Source organism: Toxotes jaculatrix, chromosome 3, assembly GCF_017976425.1.
Source record: "Toxotes jaculatrix isolate fToxJac2 chromosome 3, fToxJac2.pri, whole genome shotgun sequence".
NCBI classification, from domain to species: Eukaryota; Metazoa; Chordata; class Actinopteri; family Toxotidae; genus Toxotes; species Toxotes jaculatrix.
This window is the reverse complement of record NC_054396.1, coordinates 17,739,847-17,759,290: the sequence shown is the minus strand read 5'-3', so window position 1 is coordinate 17,759,290 and position 19,444 is coordinate 17,739,847. Positions and strand designations below refer to the sequence as shown.

General features: G+C 39.1%; 3 protein-coding genes across 3 annotated transcripts; all 3 read left to right on the top strand.

The window, feature by feature from the left end:
- Positions 1–3,634: 3,634 nt before the first annotated feature.
- si:ch211-213o11.11 (probable G-protein coupled receptor) lies at positions 3,635–4,915 on the top strand. Its single transcript, XM_041034534.1, has one exon. The coding sequence runs from the start codon at positions 3,635–3,637 to the stop codon at positions 4,913–4,915; it is 1,281 nt and encodes a 426-aa protein (XP_040890468.1).
- A 5,575-nt stretch (positions 4,916–10,490) lies between these two features.
- Positions 10,491–14,536, top strand: zgc:172270 (uncharacterized protein LOC100136849 homolog). Its single transcript, XM_041035077.1, has 6 exons — positions 10,491–10,812; positions 11,059–11,246; positions 12,096–13,324; positions 13,500–13,570; positions 13,847–14,182; positions 14,406–14,536. The coding sequence occupies exons 1-3, from the start codon at positions 10,594–10,596 to the stop codon at positions 12,244–12,246; spliced, it is 558 nt and encodes a 185-aa protein (XP_040891011.1). The 5' UTR covers positions 10,491–10,593; the 3' UTR covers positions 12,247–13,324; positions 13,500–13,570; positions 13,847–14,182; positions 14,406–14,536.
- On the top strand, positions 14,444–15,900 carry LOC121179928 (caveolin-3-like). Its single transcript, XM_041035078.1, has 2 exons — positions 14,444–14,538; positions 15,377–15,900. Exons 1-2 carry the CDS (start codon positions 14,527–14,529, stop codon positions 15,695–15,697), a joined length of 333 nt encoding a protein of 110 aa, XP_040891012.1. The 5' UTR covers positions 14,444–14,526; the 3' UTR covers positions 15,698–15,900.
- The last annotated feature ends 3,544 nt before the right edge of the window (positions 15,901–19,444 follow it).

Here is a 19,444-nt window from a genome sequence, read left to right as displayed (position 1 = left end):
ACACCTAAGCACTGAGTTTGATGCTTTTCTGGGATTCAGAGATGAGTCATCACAAAGCTTTGGAAGTTGTCAACTTTACAAGACTCAGAGGAAAACCTTTTGGTGGAACTACAGTCAGTTTTAAAAAGGTAAGAGTTACTTGGTAAGTTTCTTTTTTTTTTTTTGGTCAGAAAGTTAAGTCAATTTTCTCTTGATGAATCAAGCTACAAATGAAGGTAAGGGTTGGTAGATTTAAATAATTGGTGAAAACCTGTGGGGTTTACTTCTGGAAGAGAGCACATTTGCTTGTGAGACTGTAATAGGTGTTAGAGTGCATAGTAGAAGTGATGCACAAGTTCAACTGTGTATTACAAACCTGCCTATCAGGACCTGGCACATTGTAATCTGGACGTTGGACCAGTAATGAACTTTCAGAAATTAAGTCCATAAGGTTAAGACAAGGGCCTTAAAATATCTGAGAACATGCAGAGAGAGCAGATGATTTCATTATCTAATGGCATATGAAAGCAATAATCAAGATTTTCAGTTGTTACCTTTTTTAACATTAGGGATAACAAACCAGGCAAAAAGTGCTATATGCAATAATGACTCTTCAACCCGTCACATATGGAGTGAGATGTTGATTTTTGCAGCCGAACCTCATCTGTGCTCGTACTATATGTGGACAGGTTAGGGCCCAGAGCTAATGGTCATTTACTGTGGTTTGTCTCCTAAGTGAACAACCATGAAAATTTGCTTCAATTCATCCAATATCCATTTAGTTTCTTCTTTTTCCCTCAAAACTACTTTGACTAATTTTATCCTTTTTTATTGAAATTCGCAATCATAGTCATTTGCAGTTTCTTATTTTTAACTTAGACACAATTAACAGAAACAAATAATATGCATTTTTGCATAACAATAGGTTATTTAGCCACTAAAATCTATCAAATGTGTTATGCTTATCATATTATTTTATCATTTATTTTTTCACATATTTTTTTTCATTTTGATAGAAAATGAATGGTAATCATTTATAATACATCAGTTTAAATGCAATAAAATTGTTTATTAGCTCAATTGAAAAGGTCACCAAAAACAGTTGGATTAAGGAGTTTCCCTTTATTGGCTGACTTGCACAGTAACATAGATTCAACCTCACAACCTGCATAATGCCCTTATCTACATTATACTGTAGAAAAATTATTTGTTGATGATGGATTCTTTCTACTTAAAAAGAAATAACAGAGAACTACATCAAAGGCAAAATGTGCTGCGTGTATTTCTATTGACAATAGCTACACAAGCTTTTAAAGAACTAAATAAATTAGAAATGGAATGAATGGTGAAAATGATCGTTCCCTTCAGAGGTAAAATGTGGACTTAGCATATGCTGTGCTGCAACTGGAACATAATGAAAATGAGGACACCCTTACATAATGTTCATGAGAATGTACATGTACTAGTGCTTCGTGGGGATAAATCTCAGTGCAAACGTGGCATGCCAATAGCTGTCCTCCAGAGAAGATTACAGCTGGGGAGAGCATCAGTGGATCACTGGCAGTGAGCAAGCACATGTATTTAGGACACAGCATACACCACTATCATACATTTGAAACCTGATTATGCTTATGAGTACAAGATGGACATACATGCATGTGAAGGCACATTTCAGTGTAACACAGACAGGAAGAAAGAAAGCTTTAACATGAGGATGTTTTCAATTAAATGAATGCTGAATTGCATTTAACTGAAATGTACAGTACACACATAATACCTTTTCAGTCAGTACTAGCTGGTTGTTTTTCATGAGGAGCTGCACAGTGATCAGGGGTCAGACCTGCCCTGTTAAGAGGCTTCCTCTTTGATGGTGCGGTGCAGGGTGACACTGAACACATACTAATCAATGCAGCCAGTTCCCTGCAGCTGGGCTAAAACAAGCACACTCATTATCTTTCATTTCAAAAGGATGGGGACGGATGGAGGAGAGACAGGGTGTCCTCCATGAATTATTCCTATTGATCAAGTCTCTACCCTCTCTAAAGAGAGAAACAGAGAGAGAGAACGCATCCCTTCTAAAACATTTCCACAAATAACGTGAACAGTTATTGATTAGCTTTCCAATGCCTTTAAGGTATGTACATGCACTGTATGTGTTCTCTTGAAGGTTACGATAAAGGAGTGAGAATCTCTGGATGTTTTATATGTACACACTTGATATCAGTCACTGTTGGTTGGGATGAAAAATGATGAATAAAATTAGGATTAATAACTGCTTGTAATTAGGTAAAATGAGTTTACCTCTTGCTGTTCAGCTTAAAAAAAAACAAAAAACGGTGATGTTGTATACGGCAATGTCTTCTCTGACTCTGGAGGAGCTTTGACAACCCTGATGACGTCACCATGATGTCATCAGGGTTATTTCAGCTCAGGCCTGTAGACAAGAGAACGCCTGCATTACTGATTTGATTTATGGAGTTTAAAAGATGTAGATGTTTACCACACAGGGAAGGCTCCCACCAAAAAAGAAAAGATGATGTCAGTTGCATTATGGGAAGTGCAGGATCCAGGGTTTTGGGGGCATGACCCCTACCAGGAATTAAAATCAAGATATCTCAGTCACTGTTGCTTCAATTTTGACCTTATCTGTAAAATCTGTCTCTAAGGAGTCCTCAATTTTATTGAATACTAAATTGCTAGAATACGCCTTTGACATTAGTAAATGTAACTTTATGTACATCAAGAGTATAACATGACCTTTACTCTCTGTTGTTTTCAACTGTGTCTTTAAAGTAGCTGTAATCGAGATTTTCATATTAGCAATGGATCACTCAGGTACTTGTGTGTGAAAGGACTGGCTCATGTGACGAACACACAGAGGTCAATAAACCAACTCTGGTTCCTCAACAGTTCTTCTCAGAGCTCCACTAAGCTTTATAGTGTAATAGGGTTATATTTATATATGTTATAGTGTTTTACGGCCTACAGCTTATATTATTTGGGTTCACTCTTACCACTCTAATCAGCATTGTTTTCTTCTACAGCAGACAGCTCTTTTTAGCAAAAAAACAAAACAAAAACAAAAAAAAAACAAAAACAAAAAAAACCCCTGTACAATCCCACTGTGCACTACCTGCCGAGCACCAAACAGCAGACAGACACAGCTGGTGACCAGCTTGTGAACATAATGGAACATTTAGTAGCTAAAGAACCACATTTCCCTTACGACCAAAAAGAAAACTGAATGGAGACTATATATTAGTCCTAAATCCATCAGGTGAACTCAAATACAACTCCAAATGAATGATAATGATAACGTTACTCTGTATCTGCTGGATGTGTAAATAATTTGCTGTTTGCTAACTAGTCAGCAAATTAAATTAACTTAAAAAGTGACAATTTGGCAGTGTTGTGTTCACAGCTTTTTTTCCCACATCCCCAAAATGACCAAATAAATTAGTTAATGCAATTTATCCAGTGTTCAGAGAGTATGAGTTTCCATCAGAGTTAAATATCCTGTTTTAATTGACTTTATTTTCTCTACACAGGAATGAAGAGTGTTTCATTTGATGTCTGAAGGATCCTCTAGCCTTGTCACTGAACAATGGGGGAGTCTGGAATACATTTATGTTCTCTGAAACCTTTATAATGAATCATGGAAGAAAACAGCTCACTTCTGACCCCTGACTACAATGACAGCACCACTGCTTGGGCGCCAGTGCCCTCAGCTCCCAGCAGACACCTGGGCACCCTTCCCAACCCCCAGACACGCTTCAAGGACCTTACAGGAATATTTTCCATGGTGACCCTGAATGTTCTTGCAATTCTGGCCAACACTGCTGTTCTGGTTGTTGTCATAAAAGCCCCTCATCTCAGGAAATTTGCCTTTGTTTGTCACCTGTGTGCAGTGGACCTGCTATGTGCCATCTTGCTCATGCCTCTTGGGATTGTGTCTAGCTCTCCGTACTTTGCTGGTGTGGTGTTCACTGTTCTGGAGTGTCAGGTCTATGTGTTCCTCAATGTAATCCTCATAGCTGCCTCTATTTTCACCATCACAGCCATCAGTGTGGAGCGTTACTACTACATTGTCCACCCAATGCGCTATGAAGTGAAGATGACGCTGAAGCTGACTGCAGCTGTAATGGTGATGGTGTGGGTGGCCTCTGCCGTGCTGGGGTTGTCCACGGTATTTGGGTGGCCGTCCTACGGCAGCCGGAGCACCATCAGTGCTGCACACTGCTCACTGCATTGGAGCCACAGTGATCACAGGCGGGTCTTCTCTGTGCTCTTTAGTGTCACCTGTTTCTGCCTGCCTGCTGTTGTGATTTTTGCTGTCTACTGTAACGTGTACAAGGTGGCCCGAGTGGCTGCCCGCCAGCATGGACCTCTGCCCTCATGGACAAACAGTCAACTGAAGCATCGCTCTGACTCAATAAACAGCCAGACTACCATCATCACAACCCGCAACGCCCCACGCAGGATTATGCGTGATCGGCCTTTCGGCGGTGGTAAAGCTGCTCTCACTCTGGTGGTCATTGTTGGCCAGTTTCTGATCTGCTGGCTGCCTTACTTTGCCTTCCACATCCATCTGACTCTAAATGCAACACCCAAGATCCCCGATGACCTGGAGGAAGTAGTCACCTGGCTGGCATATTCCTCTTTTGCTATAAACCCATTTTTTTATGGGCTTCTTAACCGGCAGATCAGGGAGGAGCTTTGTAAGCTGAGGCGCTGCTACTCAGCCCGGCCAGTGGAGCTGGCTGTGTCCAGCCATGAGGGCTCAGGCCACGAGAACTTCCTGCAGTTCCTCCACAGGACCAGCTGCACATTAGAGACACGGGCAAGCTTTGCCACATCCAGTCCTAGAAGTACTCTGGATCAGACTGGACAGACTGGCTTCAGGATACCGGGACAGATCCCGGAAGAATACAGTTAGATATATACCTCACTGCTGTGCCACAGGATTGATAATCTGTAGAACCATTACATAAAAAGCTAAGATACAGCATCAAGAAACATAACACTCAGTTTTTGTCTGTGAAACTTGACATACTCCTTTTATTTAAAAATTACATTCAGAAAGAAATACTGAAACAAAAAGCTAATGGACATAGTTTTTTAAATTGTTGTTACTGTCTTTGTGGTCAAACTAGCAGTTATACTGTTATTAAACTATTGAGGAAAATTTTATTTTTACAAGCAATTGAGGCAAAGTTACTGTTTATCTGCAATCACTAGATCTGTTTTATTAAAAGTAATCACATCATACTTGAACAGTGAGTCACAGTCTATGTAGGATGAGACTGAGCAGTAATTTACTCTCACAATTTCCATAAATTCAGGAGACCACTTGTTTTCATGTAAAGTACAAATATGGCAGCAATATTATTTATACAAGTAATTATTAAACAATTCAATGTTGTTATGTTGTATTTATGTTTCAGGAATTTATGTAAACCTTATTTATTGTACTCAAATGGAGACACATCACTTTTTGTTCAGGAATTTGTTGTTTCTTATTGCTTTAAATGTGCAAATAAACACTGGGTACTTTAGTGGTTCATGTAAATTATAGTAAGTAATCATTTAATCCTACTGTATTTCACCAGCAAGTAATACAATATGTGCAAAGACGATTCAAAAAATACATAAAACTGGGCAGTAATGTGAATGTTTTTTTTTTCATCAATAATTTTGTATTTTTTCTGACATCAGAGAATAATTTACTAATCTCTGTTCGGTTATTGTCACACATTTTTAAGGCTCAGCCTCTAAAACTGAAGGGGCAACAGGGTGAACTGACTGTCCAGTAACCATGAGATCAACAGCCAACCTACCCATTAAAAGTTCATCATCTGTCCAGTCTAAGTGTCCTTGAGCTCATTCACGGTAAGTCTCTTTTGCCAGCTGAATGCTTTTAAATACAAAATGAAATTGCTGTCACTAAAAAGGTGCTAAACTGAGCCATGTGTACCAGTAACACGGTACCTGCATGTGCATCCTTTTCTGAACATGTTAGACATTTTGTCTCTAGACAAACAATTGTCTGGGTCCTGACGTTCATGTCCTCCATGTGTCCATTTGTGAAAAGCCTGTGACTAAGACTGAGCCTAGTTAACCCATGATTATATAAGGAGAAAATGCCATTTCATAACAGCTGAAGAGGTTGTCTCTAATACCCTTTTAATATGTGTACACTGACAGATTAACTACAAAGAATATACACCGATCAGCCACAACATTAAAACCAGTTACTGGTTTTAATGTTGTGGCTTATTGGTGTGTAGTTCCATGCATTTATCTCTGAATATGACCTACTTGTCAAATTCTATAGACATCATCTGAGAAAACTATGGTATGTGCAGTTTGGTTTAATAAAAGTAACTTGATCATTTATATTCTACGCAGATCAATCAATCGAGACAGGTCGATGACATTGCCATTTTTGTGTGGTGAATGTTTTGAGGGAATGTGCAACTCTTCCACACAGATTAGACTTAAGGGATAACATCGGATAGACACGCTGATTAACCAGTGACAAATGAATAGAGCATGCTGAGCTAAATTTACGCAAAACCTGTAAACACCATCTAGAGATATAAATCAGTAAACACATGAACAGATCTGATGGAAAAATGTGTAAAAATAACTCCTGCTTTGCTGTTTAGTAGCACTGATGCTGCTTGTCACTGGGATGTCAGTGAAGACAAAAACAACAGCGGGAGGAGTGACAACTGTATACAACTGTATACTGGCAACACTCTACACACAAATGCACCTACAAACTGACGTCCAAAAACATGAGGGAAAGTAATTTATCGACTTCCAGATACGATAAAAGCAAGACGACACTGTTCCATTTTATGGTCTCTGGCTGTAGACACGTTCATGTAAGGGCTGCAGAGTTTCAATGCAACTCTGATTGCAGTACACCTGGTATTATCAAAGTCAACATCATAAAATACAGACAAGAACAAGCTGTGATGCACACGCACAGCGTGCACATGACATGACACTTGAATCGAGGTTTGTTGTGCAGATATTGTACACATACAGTTACTCCCAGAGACACATACTGTACATGTCATCATCTTCTCCACAATCATTTAAAGAGGATGTCTAATTGAAATGTTTAAAATGGAAAGATTATATAGGGTCGTTTTCTTAAGTGCTGATCGTCTCATACAGGTTGAAAGTTTCAGCTATACTCCTCGTCCACTACAGTACACTCTTTATATAATTTGAAAATTATCAGTTATATTTTGAGTTACATTTTTGTAACTGAGTGCACAGTCATTGCAAACTCATGTTGTGGACCCAAATAATTGTTCAAACCCACAGAAATTTGTTTTAAAGTCTAGAGGATGTCCAGAGTCGGGTTTGAATATTTCACTTAGTGTAAACGTCAATTTTGTACTCAGAAATCCATAAGCTCAAAAAGAAACCCAAATATACTCAATTCACATCAGTGAAGTTTTTGTATCATGCAGGAGGCTGGACATAAGACTGAACCTGAAAATCCAGACACTTAAGTTGCCAATCTTTTACATTTCATATACAGCATGTAATAAAATGATCTCAAAAATGGGAAATGAGGTTGATACAGATACACTTCAAAGAGCTAACTGATTGCCTCATCATCCCACTTCCAGAGTGCATGATTCAATTTAATGAATATTTGAGCTCAAGCAGTCTTCATAAGTTGCTAATTAAAGTGAAAGACCCCCCTCCTCAGTGGCCACCTTTATTAAAGCAAGACAGTCACATCCACTGTCCATCTCTTTTGCAAAGCATATTCATTGTAGATCAAACACAAGCCCATTCTCTACAGAAAATGAGGATTCACGCCTTGAGCTCAGTTGAGGGTGGTTTTCTATAGGGCTGTACTTAATGGTAACTCTACTGAAAAGACCTAATGTGCTCCAGCGGGCTGTATCTTTAGCTGTTTACTTTAAACTTGACGAGCTTCTCTGCTGCTGCACAGACGGTGATAATGAGAGAAGCACTCCTGAAGAATCAAAGGGAGATGGTGTGATTCATGGCGCTGTCTGACAGAGCGAACCACATTATCTCCCTCATACAGCAACAGCATGAGTTTCCTCAGAATGGCATGCACACATACAACATGACAGCTGTTCAAGTATCCTCACAAAGTTCACACATTACAACCTCACGTCCAGTGCACTGAGGTCCTACAAACTAACTTAATATCCAAAGCCAGGATGAGGAAAAACTGTGCATATTACAGATTCATGGCCAAGAAATGGTCCAGCATGTAACCACCTATATAAAACCACAATTTGTTGTTAAACTGTGCTAATTCATGCTAATTTTACGTGTGTCACTCTTTTCCTGTTGTGTAGTTAGATGGGAACCATGGATCTTGGTGATTGTGTTGTTAACTGGACATGACAAATAATCAGTCTGACCTATTGTACTGAAAACAGCTGGACCGACAGTTGCTGAGCAGGAACACTGTCTGACATCCCTCATGCCCCACATAAGCTGCTGCAGTTGGGAACATAGGGGTATGAACTGTGGATGGAGTTAAATTAATTCACTGGCTAAAACAAAAACATATTTCCGCTGTGTGATATGATTTTTACTGACGTGTTTGTGTACTGTGTATCTGCAGCCTGAGGCAGCAGCTCTCACCCCTTTGGGCTACACAGAGTTCACATGCAAGATTATACTCACAACATGCTTTATCATGTTGAGGTCATATGAGGTCATTTTGATTGTTCCACATGAGAGATTTTCTGTTTGTGCTGTTTTGTTTGTGTCTTTTCTGCGTAGTTTTAGGTGGGTTGGCCTCAGTTGGAGTAGAGTAGATTTCAGATTTCAGTCCTGATGAAGCAGATTAACTGAGGTTTTGGATGTCAAACTAAATAAAATAAAAGTAAATATTACCAAAATTTGATTGCTGCTCATTTAGGCATGACTTTTTGATGTCATAGAGAAATGTTCCAATCAAAGAATACAAATAATGCTAATGCTTTGGGCATTAATACTACATACAAAATATGTAACAGTTATTTTTAATCCCTCTGTAAGAGCCAGAATTACACAAGACAAAAAACAAACTTTTTCCAAATAGAAATACATCTATTCAGAATTGTAAAAAAATAAAACCGATTACAAAAAATTCTGGTTAAAAAAAAAAGAAAAGAAAAAATCTTGTAACCCCCTCCTCATGTGATGTCTTGGGGTAGTCACTGAGGTGCAATTAGCTGGAATGTGTGTCTTCCTCTTTTCCACACACACACACTCACTCCCTCCGCTGACCTCACCTGTGCAGCTACGGACACAAACAAATCCCATCTGCCATGGTGTGCAGTCCATTAGCATACCCTCGTCTCCTGCACCTACACAGGAAACTCTCTGTCATCAATACATTGTGTACTCCCTCTGTCTTCATCCAGTAGGCAGAAATTATCATTACCATGGAGACTGACATATTTGAATAGAAAGCATTTACGTCTTGTTTTGGATTGGAATCATAGCTTTTAAAATCAGTTTAAAAGTGTTCTCTCCACTGACCACACAAACAATTCGAAAATAAAGTATATAATCAGTTTATTTTACAGGATATTTGAGCTTTGTAGGTGGATTGTAAGTGAAGTCAGGGGCGATGCTATCTGTGAATAAATGACTTTCTTGTATTTACCTTACTTTATCAGATTGTCACATTGCCAGCTGCTGTACTGGGTCATTGTTTGGTGAGGATGATGATGAGAGCAGTGTGAGATAGCCCTGTGATGAAGGTCTGGTGAGTAGCTGAGAATAGTTTGATAAGGTCCAACTCTGTTGTTGATTCATAGCTGACCTATTAATAGCAGAGAAGATGTCTGGTTAATGGGTCCAAAGGTCGACAGAGGTGAAAGGGTTTTCCTTAAAAGCCATGCTGTGAAATGTGCTTTACACCAAATTGAGTGCAGAGACGTGAGAAACACTCTTCTCAGGTCTCTCAGCCTGGAGGAGGATATTGCGATAACATTCTGTATATCTCCCGGTGCTTCTGCAGTGTGCATCTATCTATCTATCTATCTATCTGTGTGTACATATGAGTATGTCATCTAAAAGGCCAGTGGGAGGCAGTGTTGTCTTGCCAGTCATGTCTTTTCTGAACCAAAGGAGCAAGTTTAGTCTCAGTTAAGTCCCATTTAAGTCAAATGAGATTTGGAAATGAATGAAATCTTGCTGGATCAGCAAGGCAAGACTACTGGGATCGCTAAATATTCCAACTGGAATCTGTTTTACTCTGACTTTGCTCACATATTTACAGATGTGTCTTACATGGTCTGTGTTATGTGTTTGTGAGACTCCATTCTCAGTACAGTGTATCAGTGTATACAGAGTCATCTCCATGCTCACAGTATTTATATCCTCCCCTATCCTTCCTGTCCTCCCACAGCACGGGGAAAATGATCTTCACTTGAAAGACCATCTGCAAATACCATCCAGGGCACCGTAATATTCCCAATATAACCCCACTGCACAGCCAGCTGAGGGGTCCGGTCAGTGGTCTCAGTCTGAGCTGTTGGTGAAGTGACAGACTTTTTCTCTGCTCTTTTTGGATTGTGTTTTTTTTTTTTTTACATTTGGATAGACACCATGATGAAAGGGGAAGATTCAGAGGAGGTAGAGATTGACTTGGCGGACTCCAGTGAACCTGAAGAATCTGATAATGGGGAGGAGCCTCAGACACTCTGGAGGGCCCCTCCTGCTGTGGAAGAAGAGGAAAACATTCATACTTCTACGCTAGTGGAAATCAGTGATACTAAGCCTCTGATTAATGTCAGAGACCCCAGAGGTATCAATGACTGCCTCAAGGTATTGCATTCTCATGCAGCATTCTTATAGAGCTTCGTTTTATTGTCCATTTCATTAAAAAAAAAGGCTTGTTAAAAACAAATCTCACTAAATCTTTAGTACATAGATGCAAGAAGCTGCTTGGCTAATTGCACTGTCCTCCAGTGGATATAATTTATATGCTGAAAGTGAGTTGGTCCCAACAGAATCACAACATAATGGTTCACCTCTGTGGCATCTGCACTGCTTTTCTCTTTGTGTCTCCAGGTGACGTTTGAGGATGTGATTGCTGAGCCAGTTTCAGTGCGCAGTGGGGACAGAGTGTGGATCTGGAGCCATGCCCTGTTTGAGGTGTGCAGGGTTTGGATCTACAGGATAGTCACAGTGCTGCTGGCCATTCCCATGTCAATCATCTCTGGTGTTCTTTTTGCCATCCTTAGCTGCATCCACATCTGGTAGGTTTAGATCCTGCTGCCTTCCTGCACATATTTATATTCTCACCTAGTATCCAACCACACAGCTAATTTGGGTTTGATTTGAACTGGTTTTGGACAGGTGTCCATCTCCTTTCCATCTCCTATTTCTAATGTATATTTCAAACCATCCTTCCCTCAAAGGCCTGCTTTTATTTCATGATACTGTGGATTTAAATTAAATAGCCAGTGTTTAATATTGAACAAGTATGAATATTGAACAAAGCTGGACATTGATGCTCTCCAGTTGCATTGTGGAAAATAGGTTCTAGAGTTTTTGGAGTTAGACCCATACTGAGAGACTAAAAGTCAAGATATCGCAGGCCTCTGAGGAAGGAGGGGTAAAAAGAAAAAAAAGCTTTTTGATTTAAGAACAATCATTTGAAAAACTGTGGTGAAACGATAATCTCTGAAAATTCTGATTCTATTCTATTCTATTAAGAAGTATGTTGAAATGAGAGCCTATGGAATGAGTGTATACGATGTGCTGCGGTTAAAGGGAAACTGAAATTGCCACAAAGGACCAAAAATGCCCAATAGACAAAGATGGTGTGGGAAAACTGGGAAGTACTTAGCTAAAAAACAGTGTCTCATATCCTCATTCAAACCAAAATTAAGAAGAAGTAAAGTAAAAATGTATAAAATCCCTTAGTGCTGGGGGAAGTAGAATATTTTCTCTCACTTTCTTATTGTTACATCAGTAGACAGATCTTTACAAACTGAAATGAAACTAAAACTAGCTGAATGTCTCACACTGTGGCTGAGAAAATATTTTTCTTTATGTAACTGGGAGGATCTTTTTTGTAAGTTTTGTGTTTATATCTCTAACAGGATGATTGGTCCCTGCATCCAGTGTGTCTTTATCGGTACCCGCTGGCTGCAGAGCTTATGGAACATTGTGCTGGGCGTCATTGTGCGTCCCTTCCTCACAAGTGCTGGGAGATGCTGTGGAGGCTTCAGCGTTCACCTAGCCAAAGAATGAGACTCACACAAGAGAAGCACATCCAGAATTGGATTGTTCATTGTGCGCTTTGGCGTTCCTGTGGACTGAGCCCCAGTGGGCATTGAGCTTTGATTCTTATCTAATATTTAATTTAAAATAAAATGTTTATTAATTCATATGTTCCACAGTTAACTTTTGACAACTTTTGCCAAAGTCCAACTGTATCTGTTGGTTCTTTTTAATGATTACAAAAGGCTTGTGACATTTTCAAACAATAATTACAGATGTGTGTACTGTAAAAATGTAAAATGTGAAAAGACATTTCAGTAACTCTTTAAACTCACTATTGTGATTGAAACAGATGTTTAAACCATGGTCTGTTGTGTTGTATGACCTATTACATGGATAACAAGGAGCTCAGTGGGACAGGGCACAGGCAATTCATACATTTTTCATGCAACATTCTTGCCAAACTATGTGTATAATAATTTGGGATTTATCCAGATTAATATAAGCAACACTTAAGTATTGCTTTTTTGGAATTAATAAAACCTCTTACATAAACTTGCCATAGATCATGCACTTATTAACAGCAAAACTTGCCACTAAAATGAAATTTAATATAGATTTACACGTGTACAGTTATCCTACATTTGCAAAGGAAAAATTTTAATGTTGTGTCACTTAATATTTATTGTGCAATATGGCTCCTTCTTAGGGCAGTGGGAAATACAGCATCAGCCTGCTTCCCTTTTCATGAAATGCTTTAATGCTTCACAATGTAAGTTGTCGCTTTTGCACAAAACAATGGACCACCCTATTATGTGTGTGTGTGTGTGCATATGTGTGTGTGTGTGTCTGTGTGTATGTCTGTGCTCCTACACGTGATGTGGTATGTCTGCAGTGCCTTCTGTATTTTTGAGAGTTTTAGGTAGTCAACACTGGCAGCTGCTTGCTGGCATTCAAGGACTGGAATAACACTGAGTGGCGTTTCAGTTCATACACCGCCACTCCCTGCCCTCTGTGGCTCTGACTGCTGCCAACACACCGGGCCTCTCATCGTGGCTTCCCTTGCTTCATCATCTCTGCTTCAAAAAACACTTGTTTGAGGAGATTGGTAAGACTATACTGTCTGTATATGAAGCTACAGCTGGTTAGCGGTCTTCCTTATTACAGCACCTGAGGAGTTTTAATACTTCATTTGGCTTTGCTATATTTTGAACTGGGATTGGCAGCCAGCATCCTCACGCTAACATTGTCACTATATGTCTTTTTATCTGTTTCATCTGTAGAAATACAAGGAGTATTTGAATGGCAGCAATCTCATTGTCAGGCCAAACATGACCTCTGACGCCAGGAGAAGGTGAGACATTTTATTTTATACAGTAGTGGAGCGGAAAGTTATGGTAATACTTGAAGGTCTGACTTTTCCATCACTTTTAGAATTAAGCAGATGAAGTCCCAATAATAGAAAAACTTATCAGAACTGGATCAATACTAGAATAAGAGTTTCCAAGTCTTTTTGGATTCTTTGATATGCAGATTTTGTTACAAGGAATTTGTGTGTGTGTTTGTGTGTGTCTGTGTGTGTGTTTGTGTGTATGTCTGTGCCCCTATGCGTGATGTGGTATGTCTGCAGTTCCTTCTGTATTTTTTACAGTTTGAGGTAGTCGACACTGGCAGCTGCTTGCTGGCATTCAAGGATTGGAATAACACTGAGTGGGGCTTCAGTTCATACACCGCCACTCCCTGCCCTCTGTGGCTGTGACTGCTGCCAACACACCGGGCCTCTCATCGTGGCTTCCCTTGCTTCATCATCTTTGCTTCAACCTCAGCCTGCTCCATCAGTTGGAGAGGGGGTATCATGGCTGACAGTGACGACAGCCGGGAGCCATTGCTCAGGAGGGAAGGCCGCACCACAGGGATCGACCTCATTAACAGGGACCCCAAGCAAATCAACGAGGATGCGGTCAAGGTGCTTATTATACTTTTTTTTTAACTTTTTATCACAGGAATGCACAAATGGAAACATTGTAGACAGACATTTTAGGTTAATCAGACCTTTACAGTGTGTACATGTCTGTAACAACAGTTCCTGACTCTCTGTGAGAGAGATCTGTGAATGGATAAGGTGGAGCAGAAAGTACTTTTATTTTTACAGTGAAATCTTCAACAATTTGTTCTCTCATTTTCAACAGCTGAAGCAGTGGTCCCAAATAATTCTGGACCATGTGACTGTGACTGCCATGTACAACAAGTTCTGCCACTATTAAGCCTTGATGAAATTTCAACACATTAATTGTTCTGCTACAAAAAAAGATGGAGGGGCAGGTGTTTTTCTTTTTTGTGTGTGTGTTGTGCTTTGGTTTATAGATCTGAATTTTACTTTTGTAGACCAATCTTGGTGGTGACTGTAAGCTTTCTGGTAGTTAACTGGGAGACGTAAGGGGCCAGTTAAGGTTTCAGTTAAGGTTTAACCCTGTGAGCCCGTACGTATCATATATGATACCCACATTTCTGGGACTCATTGCATCACCATCAAGCATAAACTTTGCATTTAACCCTTTTAGATGAACTCTTATGCTCGTATACTGACTCCTGGTAGACACTCCTCACTTTTCTAAATGTTTTGACATGTGTGATACAAACAAAAAATATACTTAGAATTTTTTTTTTTTTTTTTTTTTTTTTTTACATTTTGTCAAAGGGACAAATAAAGAGTTCATATTTGAAAAATTAGAATTTTCTGACCATTCTTTCATAGTTCAGGTCTCACAGGGTTAAGATATGATTCAACCCTTAAAAGTTCAGTCCACCTAAATCACAGCAGTTTTCACCCCCATCCACACAGGTTTGTTTTTATCTGCAGCAGGTTTAAGATCTCTACTGCTGACAACTGCCACCACCCTCATACAACAGACAGGAATGGAATTTTGTTAAGGGCACCCAAAGCCCAGTACTTGTCTGTACTTGTCTGTTTCCAGAAACAATGTCTTATATTCAGAAGTCTGCACTATGAGTAGTTTTCATTTGGATATAAATATTATCATTTTAATGTACTGGAGACCTGGTGGTAAGGTCCATACATGTGCATTGTATGGCATGGCTAGATACTGCCTGGAATACAGAGTGGGAAAAAAATGACCTAAACTCTCTCTCTGTGTTTTAGGTGAACTTTGAAGATGTGATCGCAGAACCTGCAGGCTTACACAGTCCAAATAGGGTGTGGAAAGCCAGTTACAGCACCTTCACAGTGTCAATGTACTTATGTTATTGCTGCATGACAAGCATCTTGAGTGTCCCTCTGTCACTGATCTGGGGCCTCCTGTTTGCTTGTATGTCATTCTGCCACATCTGGACTTTTGTGCCCTGCATTAAGTGCCTGAGTCGATGTCATATGCTGGTAATACGCAAGTTCACCAGCCCGGTCTTTGAGGCACTGGGGAAGATATACAGTGGCATGAGACTGATTTTCCGCAAGGAGGCGTAAGAGCTTTATTCAAGAGTGAAGACCAAATCTCTGGACATCTTCACACATGAGAGAAAAATTAAATCATCAGTACATCTGATGAATAAAATTTTGTGGCACTCATTGAAACTGTATGGGAACGTGTGCTCCCCGCCTCAAAATTGCTCCCTGTGGATGTTGCTGTTAACCACAATGTTTTTTTTTTGACAACTTACCAAGTTACATAAAAATAAAGAAAATTTTAAAACACAACTAATAGGCTCAGTGAAGGTTTTTGGCTCGGGTGAATTGGGCAGCTGCCCGGGATGGCATCATATGGGGGGCGGCACAACCACAAGAAAAAAAAAATCATCTGCGCAGCTAAGCGGTTTTCTATTATCATATTACTGTGTGGGGAATTGGCAAATTGGTGCCCCCTGCAGCTGCAGGCGCCCTTGCTTCCTGAGAAGGCAACGTGCTCAGAAGCTGTGTGAGGAGGGGGGCGCAGGGGACAGTTCACCTCTTGGTCTCCAGACAAGCAGTGAAGATCAGATGAGAGGAGGAAAGAAAAAGCAAAAGCGGCTGAAGAAAAGGAAATTGGAGGGACGGTCACAAAAAAGAGAGGGGCTCAGGAGTGTAAGAGGAAAGGTTTAATTACTTGTCCACAGGCACAAGCATGAAAACTCTTGTGCCTGTCTTGTCCCCCTCTGTGGGGGACATGAGTCTGAGACCCCTAGGTCAAAATATCATTCAGACAATCTATCTCTATCATACTGTCCATTTAAGTGGACATTCTGGGCTTTCTTGTGATGCCTCAGTTGTGGGGTTGTGGCCAACACAGCAAATGCACTGTCTTTTCAAAGTGGCAGGAATTCCAACTTTCACATTTTATGGCAACAAGAGAGATAAGTCATTGATTTTGTGCAGATATCATTTTTTAAAGGCACAATAATTTTAACCCGTTCAAAACACATTTTTGATTCAATGTCCTTTGTAGTGGACATCAGGACTTACCAACTGCAATTTTTAATACATTAGGGAGCAGAGAGCTAAGTGAGGCAGAGAGGATTTTTGCTAAAAATTGTGGAGGGAGATTGTGTAGAAAGGGAAATGAAAGCAGTTTTAGTTCACTGTTCACACTGTTGATCAAACACACACACAGAGGCACAATTCACAACCATTTAAAAGCTTGATCTGGCAAACTACTTAGCCTGTTGATTTACATATATCTGCTAAAAATGGATTAAACGTATATGTCTCCTTTCTTTATCACTTAAGTTTCAGAATTCATCAGAATTGGAAGTCCTCCGACTACGTCCAACAGTACATCGATGAGAGTTTATTTGAGTATTCAGACATTCTTGGGTGTTCTGCTAAATTTAAATTCTTGGCTTTGGCACCATGTTTAACTACCTCGGTTAGTTAGACTGAATAGTTTTAATTAATTTTGTCACATAAAAAAACAAACAAAAAAACATGTTCTCTCCTTTGGGATTACATTGTAGCCCTGATTTGCTAGCTGGCATCTTTCATCTTTGCACACAGACCAACTGACAAGTTGCGATAGTAAAAGTCTGACCAAAATGTGCTGATTTCCTCCTTCATTTAAAATGATATCCATAAAAATAGTTCAAAATTCAAGTGTTCAAATATGTATTGTTCATGTAACTGTTTTTATCTACTTTAATGTTCATGAAATGAGAAAAAAAAATGCAAAAAAACAGCTCAGGCCTTCGGGCCGGGGGCGTGGCGCGGAGGAAATCAGCACATTTTGGTCAGACCTTTACTGTGTACATGTGTACATGTTACGTGCATTTACGATGAGCACCTGAAGACAACACAATACAAACTCACTCACTTTTCTACAGTTTGATTTGCAGAAATATTCATATGGATTATTATTTTGCTATAAAAAGGGACATGTTGATACTAATGTCACCATACCATATACCTGATAATTATTCTGTTAGAACTGCTCTGTTAAAAAAGACTGGGTGGGTGGCTGGGTCTGGAGAGTGTGGGAGCCGTCCCCTCTCCCAGCATGCACCACCAGCATATGTATGCATATGCATTTATGTATGCACGTATGTTTGTATGTTGGTCTGGTGATTTGGTGATTTCTTCTCATTTAAATAGAAGAACACAGTGGTCATTTGTGGCATTTTGCGGTCAGTGTGTGGCCCTTGTTTGGTCTCTTATGGTGTGTGTGCCATCCCTCTATGGTTCTTAGCCAAAGAATATCCCATTACAAGTTTATGCATACAGTGTTCTTCCTCTGTTTTTACAGGTTACCTTGAGAAGCACACATCAAATAGACAAAAGTTAAACTTATTCTTTGGCCTGCAGGGAGGCTACATCATTGCCCAGGGGCGGGCTGGGGTTGAAATTCAGCCCGGGAGCTTGGTTTGGAGAGGCCTTTTACCCGATCGCACAACGGATGTAAGTGGAACTGTGATTTTGAGGTCCAAAAAATTTCTGACTTTTTTTGGCCGATTTTGACGCCTTACTATACTATGACGTTTTTTATGACATTTTGAGGTCAAAATTTTTTTTGACTTTTTTTGACCGAAAAAAACGACATACTATACTATGAGGTTTTTTATGACATTTTGAGGTCAAAAAATGTTTTGACTTTTTTTGGCCGATTTTGACGTCTTACTATACTATGACGTTTTTTATGACATTTTGAGGTCAAAAAAAATTTTGACTGTTTTTGACCGAAAAAAACGCCATGCTATACTATGACGTTTTTTTATGACATTTTGAGGTCAAAAAAAATTTTGACTTTTTTTGGCCGATTTTGACACCTTACTATACTATGACGTTTTTTATGACATTTTGAGGTCAAAAAATTTTTTGACTTTTTTTGGCCGATTTTGACGCCTTACTATACTATGATGTTTTTTATGAAATTTTGAGGTCAAAAAATTGTTTGACTTTTTTTGGCCGATTTTGACACCTTACTATATTATGATGTTTTTTTATGACATTTTGAAGTCAAAAAAAATTTTGACTTTTTTTGACCGATTTTGACGCCTTACTATACTATGACGTTTTTTTTTGACATTTTGAGGTCAAAATTTTTTTTGACTTTTTTTGGCCGATTTTGACGCCATACTATACTATGACGTTTTTTATGACATTTTGAGGTCAAAAAAATTTTTGACTTTTTTTGGCCGATTTTGACGCCATACTATACTATGACGTTTTTTATGACATTTTGAGGTCAAAAAAATTTTTGACTTTTTTTGACCGAAAAAAACGCCATACTATACTATGGCGTTTTTTTATGACATTTTGAGGTCAAAAAAAATTTTGACTTTTTTTGACAGAAAAAAATGCCATACTATACTATGACGTTTTTTTATGACATTTTGAGGTCAAAAAAATTTTTGACTTTTTTTGGCCGATTTTGACGCCATACTATACTATGAAGTTTTTTATGACATTTTGAGGTCAAAAAAATTTTTGACTTTTTTTCACCGAAAAAAACACCATACTATACTATGACGTTTTTTATGACATTTTGAGGTCAAAAATATTTTTGACTTTTTTTGGCCGATTTTGACGCCTTACTATACTATGACGTTTTTTATGACATTTTTAGGTCCAAAAAAATTTTGACTTTTTTTGGCCGATTTTGACGTCTTACTATACTATGACGTTTTTTATGACATTTTGAGGTCAAAATTTTTTTTGACTTTTTTTGGACCGAAAAAAACACCATACTATACTATGACGTTTTTTATGACATTTTGAGGTCAAAAAAATTTTTGACTTTTTTCTTAC